Genomic DNA, 9,960 nt, shown 5'->3' on the forward strand with positions numbered 1-9,960 from the left:
ACTTAATCCTAGGTTCAACTAGTTTAACTAGGGTTTTTTGCAATTTTATATTTTCAAGTAATTTAAGTATATTTCGTAATATATCGAATGTAAATACGAAACTCGAACAATAAGAACGATAACTAAATTAATATTACGTCCCCATGATACAGTACAATTACATTATCAAACGCAATATCGAAAGATCATAGCAAGCTTCTTCCTATTCGAAAATATAAATTACTAATCGAGGTATGTATGTATGCTTTCAAATTACATTGTTTTATATCATCTAATGCACATACATACATAGGTGCATTTATCACCTACCTTTATAAACATTATTTATATACCATCACAAACTTTATTTACGATAAAGGAAAACGAAAATACAAAATTCTATTGAATAACGAAGATATTAATCCCAAAAAAATTAAATATCGATTGAATGTTTTTTATTTTACTTGGTAAATACAGTTCTTAAGGTCTTGGAATTCAATTCTCTGTTTTAATATTTTTAATATTCTTTCCATAAAAAATACTAAATTCTACGGACGAATTAAGAAACTGTTTAATGGAAGAACGGTAAAAAATAGGAATAAATTATTTACAGAAAATAATACGTAACATGTGAAATTGTTTAAAATACGTTATTAAACATAAGAGATATTCACTAAAATATTTAACGTTTTAAAAGAAAAGGTATCTATTACTTTTATTTTATAATTAAAACTAAAAATTTTAGTATTGATTGTGTAATATTTTTTGGAATCTATATACTTTATTGTAATATAATGTAGTATAATGAATACAAATCCTTTTTGCTGCTTAAGCTTTATTTATGCTACTGGTGCTCAATTTATTTTGCAAACCACTGCAACCACTTGCAACCACTTTCAATCAAACTAATTAATACTAATAATATGTCGAAGATGAAAGAACACCGGAGCCTTTGGAATTTTGGATAATCCCGCAACATTGTAATGTAGAGTCTACTGTAGCTGTAATTAAACAATTGTAGTTATTCAATCCGATTGTAATTGTCCGAGATTTGTTATAATGAGCTTGGGGACAGTCAATCGCCAAACGTAGCCGCGGTCAAGGGATGAACGCTTTGTCTAACAAAGGTATGGAGTGTAGCGGCACAAGAGTTAGAATTTGCTTCAAAACATGTTGTTGTTTTGCTTCGGAGTATCAATACCGTTAGGTCACAGGTATTGTAAGGATTTATGAACTCCGGGAAAAACAATGGCGCCGCTACATGTAGCCGTAAAACAAGACGAATTTGTATCTTTCGACCTTCTTCTGACGATTATAAATAAACGAACGTGGTCGCAAGCGATTTAGTATAAACTGTGACTAAACGACTGTATAGATATCGTTTCGCGACAAGATCTGTTTTAAATACACTAACGAATACACATATTGGTAGTCTCATTATTCGATCCCCTACAAATTGGTGACCGCGACGTGATTGGAAGTGATAAAGTAATCGCGAGTATTAGAGCTTCCGAGATGACGAGTACCGACAAAAACGAGCTCGGTAACATGGACGCGGTAAACGCCCAGCTTCGCATACCACCGTTCTGGGCGGATGATGTAGAGCTGTGGTTTAACGTGCTAGAGGCACAGTTCAAACACGCTCGGATTACGAGTGAGGAGGCCAAATATAATGCCGCCATCGCGAACATAGACAAACCGTATGTGCGACTCATCCGCGACATCGTAGCCAATCCACCGGAGAGCGGGCAGTACGTGTTCCTTAAAAACGAACTTATCAAAAGGCTGGGCGAGTCAGACGCCCAACGCCTACGCAAAATAGTCGAGAGTGAACAAATAGGCGACAGGACGCCTTCTCAATTCTACCGGGATCTGAAAAGCCTCGCCACCCCGGCAATATCAGACGAACTTATCCGGACTCTCTGGGAAGGCCGACTCCCGGTGCACGTGCAACACGTCCTAGCCGCCGTCCAGGATAAGAGGCCCGAAACTCTGACCGCGATCGCCTGACAGCATCTACGAAATACACCCGGAACTAGGACAGGTTGTTGCGGTCAGTACAGACCGAACCACGGCAGGAGGCAATCCAACAACGTACGGCGGCGGAGTAAACGATGCTATGGCGCCATCAACGCGCTGAAGGAACAAATAACGCAGATACAGACGCAGGTAAGCGCGTTGACCATCGGGGGCCGCCGGCGACCATGCCCCTGCGCGAAAAACCGTTGCCGTTCGCGATCCCGAAGCCCGTCACGGCAGGGTGGCTTATGCTTTTATCATGCGACGTACGGGGAACGCGCGAGAAATTGCACCTCACCGTGCACATGGAAATCGGGAAACGGAACCTGTTCGAAGAGCTGTGCCGGTTGCTCGGCGTCACGCACCTGCGCACATCGGCCTAACATCCTGCGTCTAATGGGATGGTAGAACGCCTGCATAGATAGCTTAAAGCGGCGATCAGGTGCCACGACACGAGCAACTGGGTCGAGATTCTGCCAATTGTGCTGTTAGGAATTAGAACTGCGACAAAAGAGGACCTAAACGCAACGGCGGCCGAGATGATATGCGGTACCGGCATATGTTTACCGGCAGAGTTTTTTCTACCAACTAAGCAGCGAGCTACCACGGAATTTGCAACCCTGCTTAAGGAACAAATGGAGAAAGTCCCGCCTCAGCCTGTGACGTAACACAGGGAAAAGAAAGTATTCACTTTCCGCGAAGTGGAGTCCTCTCCCTATGTATTCTTGCGACACGACGCAATTAGAGGCCCTTTACAGCCGTCTTACGATGGACCGTTTAGAGTAATGCGAAGAGGCGAGAAAATGTACACCATCAAGGTTAACAATCGTGATATAACGGTTTCCGTCGACCGGCTTAAGCGAGCATTTGTAGTATCAGAGGATCTCGACGCGAGAACCGCCGAAACCTGTAACATACTTATTCCACTAGAACAAATGAACACTCGCAATGAAAGCGACGTGAATAGCAACAACGAAGGAAACACTAGTAATAGGTATGTTACACGGTCAGGCCGAAGAGTCCGTTTTCCTGATTGGCTACAGGCAGGTTTCGGCTAGGCATCACAAAAGATTACACACGGGGACTTTCTCTGCAAAAGCAATAAAACGTTATCACTGGTAGGGGGTGATGTAGCGGCACAAGAGTTAGAATTTGCTTCAAACCATGTTGTTGTTTTGCTTCGGAGTATCAAGACCGTTAGGTCACAGGTATTGTAAGGAGTTATGAACTCCGAGCAAAACAATGGCGCCGCTACATGTAACCGTAAAACAAGACGAATTTGTATCTTTTGACCTTCTTCTGACGATTACAATAAACGAACGTGATCGCAAGCGATTTAGTATAAACTGTGACTAAACGACTGTATACATATCGTTTCGCGACAAGATCTGTTTTAAATACACTAACGAGTACACATATTGGTAGTCTCATTATTCGATCCCCTACAGGAGTAACTCCATAGATCTCCTTAAAAGAAATATTTGTGACGGCGTGCGACAGTAAACATTCCAACGGTTTCTGTCCCGTGCCTCGCCACATGCAGATCCTATTCTTCGGGTATGATGGTTACCAGATGCCACGGGCCGTTATAAATCTTAGGATTTAGTTAACTAAAGTCCTTCAAACAGACAAACAGTCTTTGTCCCAACTACGGGAAAATAGGGGAGACCTATTTTTTTCAACGAACGGCGTCTCCCACTAGCAACTTTTCCTCCAGGGCGGCTAGCATCTTTTTCTAACCACCGATACAGAGATTGACCAATTAGCAGCAACGTCAATTTCCCTTACTTTCTGAACGAAGGCTATCCTCGACGAATCCGATGATCCCGTGCCCTTAGACACGCCTCATATATTTTTCCTCTGTGGCATCATCGGGACGGAAATTCATTCTCTCTCGCGATCCCGTCGACTAAAGAGTAACGTCTTTACGATCAGCAATTATTTCACGTTTTACCAACAAAGAGTCAGACTTAGATTTTGTGAGAACGTTCATCTATCATCCCGTTGACCGCGGATTCGTTATCGAACCTGAGACCATCATCACTAGCGTCGCGAGTGCCTAATCGCCGTGATTAATTGTCAAGGCTGTAACATTATTGTAATAAATTACACCTGTGTTGTACCGTATCAATGGCTAATCCCCGTGAAGATTCAGTTGACGCCCACAACCCTATTCCTAGCGCTAACCCGACAAATATATACCATATGACACATACCGACCCAATAGTACACCAGATATAAAGGAAATGAATCTATTCTACTCGAGTATCACCAAACATCAGAACAGAAAAAAGGCATTCTAAGGAACAAACCTTGAACAATGGCAGAAAACACAACAACGAAAAGGTCGCCATAACGATGTCAGAAATGGAAAATCTCATTAGTGGGCAAGCAAAGCAGGTAAAGCCATTTCCAATAATGCTGAATTTTGAGCACTCTTCTAAAAGTATAACGTATAGTATAATATAATATAGTATAATATAGTATAGTATAGTATAGTATATAGTATAATAAAAGTATAAGTATAATAACGTTACGAAGTGTCGGTGGTCTTTCAACATATCCTGGACGTCCAGATATACTGCTAATTTCCAAAACGCATTTTACAAACCGCAGTTATTGTAAAATACCGAGATACAAAGTATACTCTGCCAGTTACCTCAGTGATAATGTACATGTAGGTTCCGCATAATGATAAAAGATATTATTAAACGCAATGTGTTACGATCTTTTATGGAGGCTTACCTACAAACTACAAACGTAGTCGTAGAAAGTCGTCGTAAAATATCAATGAAAATGTACTTAAACTTGTTTAATGCAGCTAAACACTCTTATCGAAGAGCAAGGGTAATAAACGCGCAAGGAAGCAATCTACTGTAAGCGACACAAAGGCTGCACGTACAAATCCTTGCAACTGGAGAACTTACATATTGCCCTACCCACGAAAGATCTGATGTACTAGATTTCTTCGTCACAAAAGCGATAAATCAAGAAAGTTTCTCTGTCTAATCATACTTAGTCCTGGAATCAAAACATACAGCAATATCGGCAACTATCACGAATAAAAGCATTACGTATAAGAAAAAGCCACCTACGTTATGTAATGCTACCTATAATGCTAAAAAACTTTTGATTAATTCCAGAAGACGGGACAGAAAAAGAAATGTCACTAAAAGCGGAAGGACAAATAGATGGAGCTGTAGATCATTTTATCCACGCAATACAGGCAGTTGTGTGGAAACCCACTCCATCGTCGAAAAGTAAGAAACCTTCATCGCTTGAACGAAATAAGAGAGTTGTTAATTCAAAAAAGAAGAAGATGGCAAGAAACCAAACACTTGTATGATAGAACGAGACTAAACCAAGCACACAAAAAAAATGAAACTCCTGCTACAAAGAAGTCGAAACGATTCGTTCAATGAATTCCTGAAAAATCTCGCACCTAATACAACCACAGATCATTCATCATGGAAATCCAGAAAAAGATAAGACAGCTTATGAAACCTGTTCCTCCGACAAAAATGGAAATTGGAAACTAGGCAAGGATTGAGATAGAAAAAGCGGAAATGTTTACCGAGCATCTTTCAAAAGTGTTTCAACTACCAGCAAACTAAAGAAGTCACCAAGAAAACGACAGATTGACAGATCGAGCAGATGGGCGGCTGAAATCATTCGATCAAATACTTCTCCCCAGGCGAAATCCAACACTTTCGAAAAACAATGCTTGTGACTGTTATCTCTGACGCGATGGTCAGAATAGGTTACTTCCCAATCTGCTGGATTGTAATAATTGCAATTGCATTGTAACACAGTGTGGTACACTGCTGTGTTAATCAGAATCATGTTATCCTCTCATAAAATTGTACCTCTCGGACAGATTATTCTAGGGCAAAACACAATGAACCACTCGATTTCTGTTACTTTCTATTACTTTATTCTATTCAATCAGTATCATATATATCGTATACACGCCAGTCTTCCCGACAATACGAAATAGTACAACAGCTACCTTCGAAATGCTCCACGAAGCCTCAAAAGAATTACAACATCATCTTTACGAAATAGAGCTCTGGTTAAGAACACGGAGAACTAAAATCAATGTTACCCGTCCTATATGTTCCCCAGTAGAATTAAACGACAATGAAATACCGTAGCAGGAAACAACCAAGTATATACTGGACGGAAAACTATTATGGAAAACGTGCATTCATAAAGAAAAGGATCGATTGAGCGAAAGGCATAGAAAACTTTTATGTTTGATTGGTAAACAATCGCAATAAGTCTGTCAATTATAGGGCATAGCTTTAGACTGCAACATAAAAACGATAGAAAGATGACAGAATGAAAAGCCAGGAGCTACGATGAATGCAGATTTGTACATTCGAAACCAGCAAGTAATAATTAAAGAAATTCCCTCAGTAAAAGAAGAAATCGTGCCAACATCTTGGCCATAAGTACATCTTCGAAGAACGTAGAAGATTGAAGAAATTTTATTTTCTGCAGGTACGTCAGATTTAGCGATTCAGTTAAACAGCATTAGTTTGGTATACCATTGAATGTATCGATGTTCAGGTCAACCTAACCTAGCACATGTCGATGCTCATTATCATTAAACGATAGATTGCACGTATGCAAATATTTAAAAAAATATATACATTTAGATATATTGCGTCGACTGGATGTACGAATGAAATCGTAACGTGAAATCGGAACATTCACAAATCCTATACCCAGTACAAACATTCATTAAATCTAACGGAAACTTTTGGTTAAAAGTGAAAGGTTATTCATGTACGATTATTATTATGCGATGTGCGATATGATGTGCAGAGAGTAACCGAAATCGACACATTCGGATGGCTTAAGGATACATACCCTTTTAGTAATTGGAACGGAATATCATGGTGGCCAGTTTCGATATAATGTACATACGTATGCATAAAAAATTTCCAATAATTTAATTTCTCTTGTCCGTCATTTCAATGTGATATCTTCTTCTTTTTGAGAACTTCTGCAGCTTCGACTTTCTGGCATCACTTAGCTGAAAAGACATTTTGGGGAAGACAAATGTATCTAAATTATTAATCTTTCGTAAAAAATTTGTAAAATTAATATTAATCCTTAATTAACATCGTTGAATCGAAAGCGTGTGCTTATTTTCAACAGAATATGATTTAGTTAAAAAATTACAAATAGATTGACTCAGGGCGATTTTACTCTTTATTAAGGTTGTCGAAAAACATTGTGACATTATCAAATCCGCGTGAAAAGATGTATCTATAAGGTATCTATAAGTATCAAACAATATGGAGCAGTTTCGTTATTTAAGAGTTCGTTGTCTCAATTCTCGTTTAAATGACGAGCTACATATTCCTCGTTTTAGTTTAAATATAGCAAAGTATTTGATCCTAGTCTTGGCAAAAGTAAAAAGAAAAAAAAGAGAAGAGTGTTGTTTTATCATCGCTTTAACGACACAACAAAAATCTTTTATTGAAATTGCATTAGGTAATCATTCGCAGATGATCAGGTGCATCACTTACACACTGAAGAAGTAGATACGTTTCGGACGTACCAGCACCGTTTCCAGTTGGATGCAACGTCTGATACAAAAAAACCATTTCGATGTCTGTCTAGCGCAACGTATATAATTATTATATAATTATTATAATCAACGTACACGGGCAAAGAGTGGCTTTATGTGGAAAAATAAGAAAAAAATTTGATATAACATTTCTCCATCTGAGGTTCAGTTCCCGGAAAAATCGAGTTTCAAAATTTGACAAACATACTTAAAATTGGCTAATTCCCGGACTGAACAGGAGTTTAAGCTACATGTGGAAATTGCTACATACAAAGATGTAGGAAAACATTTTTACTTAAGGTGTTTTGTTTTTGTGAGACAAATAAACTTAAAAATCATATCATACGCGTATACCAAAGTAGTTCGCAATTAAACACGTTCAAATTATATTTTCTTGAAAATAAGACTATACGGGCAAATATTACTTAACATTTTGAACTTATTTTAACATTTATAATAACTTCGTATTGATTGTTTATTCATAACTAATCGGTACTTAGTTAAGCAAGTCAAAGTATATGTTCGATTTACTTCTAAATTAATTGTACTACAATTTCCGAACCGCGAAATAATTTTTTTTTTTCGAGGAATCGAACAACTTAGGCTGTGATCAAAAGTTTAAAAAATCGCCTCACTATCGTGGTGGTTAAATTTATCATTTAGTTGACTACGCTGTATTTAGTATAGCCTAATTATCGATTATCCGAAACTCGATAGTAACCTGTGTTGTTCGAGTATCAAAAATGTGCTAGCTTTAATCCGGCACATCAAATTTCATTCAATTTATTGTGTGCGATAATTTATAACGGGCAAATTTTACTTGAAGTAACAGAAAAAAATATTAACACCTCCTCGTGCAAATTTTAGTGAAATTGTCGTGCACTCGAGGCTCTTCCCTTTGAGATGGGCGATCCTATTCAGGAATCACTCGAAAAACATTCGAGTGCCCATTGTACGAGTACATCCGTCTGTTCAGGATGCTTTACCTCGTTGATGCACATCCCCTACACTCCTTTGCAACCTGCAAATATCCGGATAAAATTACTCACTCTGAGTATCGTGTTAATAGAGGATGTAAGACTTTAATCAGATTTAAGATGAATTTTATTCTATGTACTTCTGATGCCAAATGAAAATTCGTATGCATTTGCTAAATTCATGCATGTCGTTCTTTATGATAGTTGATTTTGTTCGATTAGAGAGTCGGTATTAAAAATTAATCCGAACTTGACATTTCTAATCTTCCCTTTTACAGCCAAATTGCTCGAGATTCGCCGAATTTAAAGCGACGACACACAATGAACCACATATGTTAACCATTATGTGTTATAGAATAAATTTATAAAATCTATTCTGTGAGTAATGCTAGCCTACTTTGTTGTTAAATAAATAATCCTATCGATGACTTACTTTACTTCACTTAAAACACTCCTGAAACAATGAACGTCTAAACTTCATGGTTGCGACACATGATTCTTTACAGCCTTTAATTAAATTTGTCAAATAGTTTCGCTTTGAATAATAGAATTAACGAATATATAGTATATCTACTTTTATTTTCATTGGTATTTAATCCTACCTTTTTCATCTTTTTCAAAATAATAAAGCAAAATTTCTAGATATTCATCGAATATTCCACTAATTTTCAGAGACTCAGTGCGATAGTAATACACGTAACCGGCAATTTAAAGCAGTTTACTATGCATTATACGATTGGATTTACGATTTACGATTTCCGATTTCAAAACGCATATGCTTAATGAAACAGTGGAGCAGAAAGCATTCATTTACAGTTTCCTACCATGTACTCGCGTTTGCTTCAAATTGGAATCGTATTACAGTCAATGATTAAAGTAAAGATACGATTCAAAGGGAAACCAACATGGCGCCATTGGCACTGATGACATTCCAGAACGCATTATCGATTAAAGCTTTATGTATCAAAGAATCTTCAATTGTAATGAAATTCATTTTGCACATTGTATATTTTATGAATGGAATAATTTAATGTAGATTTTAAAGAATTCTATTCTAGTGCGAATTCTGATGGCGAGTTTAGAAAATATCCATAGAATTGAATAAATACAAAAATATAGTCTTAAAATCGTCTGTGGAGGATTGCTCGAGGCATAACAACAATATGAGACGCTCTCGATCCGCCTTGTCCTATGACTCATGTGCCGCTACGCATCAATGTCATTAAAAATTTTACCTAATATATCAGTACAAAAATCTGAACAAACCAATAATCAGATTACCCAATACTAAATCTATCAACATTCTATTCCTCAGAAGTTCTCCCAGAAAAATTTAAGTACGAGCATCGTATCTTTCTAAAACCTATCACATCATTGACCGCGTATCACCGCTAACAGAATCTC

The 9,960-nt window shown here is 37.7% G+C and overlaps 2 protein-coding genes and 1 long non-coding RNA gene across 3 annotated transcripts in view; 1 reads left to right on the plus strand and 2 right to left on the minus strand.

Annotated features, from left to right (window-relative positions):
* LOC143303324 (omega-amidase NIT2-A-like) overlaps positions 1 to 9,960 on the minus strand; it is a 298,294-nt gene that overhangs the window by 231,367 nt on the left and 56,967 nt on the right. The window lies entirely within an intron of this gene.
* The window catches only part of LOC143303325 (uncharacterized), a 33,755-nt gene that overhangs the window by 3,856 nt on the left and 19,939 nt on the right, over positions 1 to 9,960 (minus strand). The gene's annotated exons all lie outside the window — the stretch shown is intronic.
* On the plus strand, positions 1,495 to 1,989 carry LOC117162592 (uncharacterized). Its single transcript, XM_076622875.1, has one exon. It carries the CDS (start codon positions 1,495 to 1,497, stop codon positions 1,987 to 1,989), a length of 495 nt encoding a protein of 164 aa, XP_076478990.1.

Source organism: Bombus vancouverensis, chromosome 11 (assembly GCF_051014615.1).
Source record: "Bombus vancouverensis nearcticus chromosome 11, iyBomVanc1_principal, whole genome shotgun sequence".
Taxonomy (NCBI): domain Eukaryota; kingdom Metazoa; phylum Arthropoda; class Insecta; order Hymenoptera; family Apidae; genus Bombus; species Bombus vancouverensis.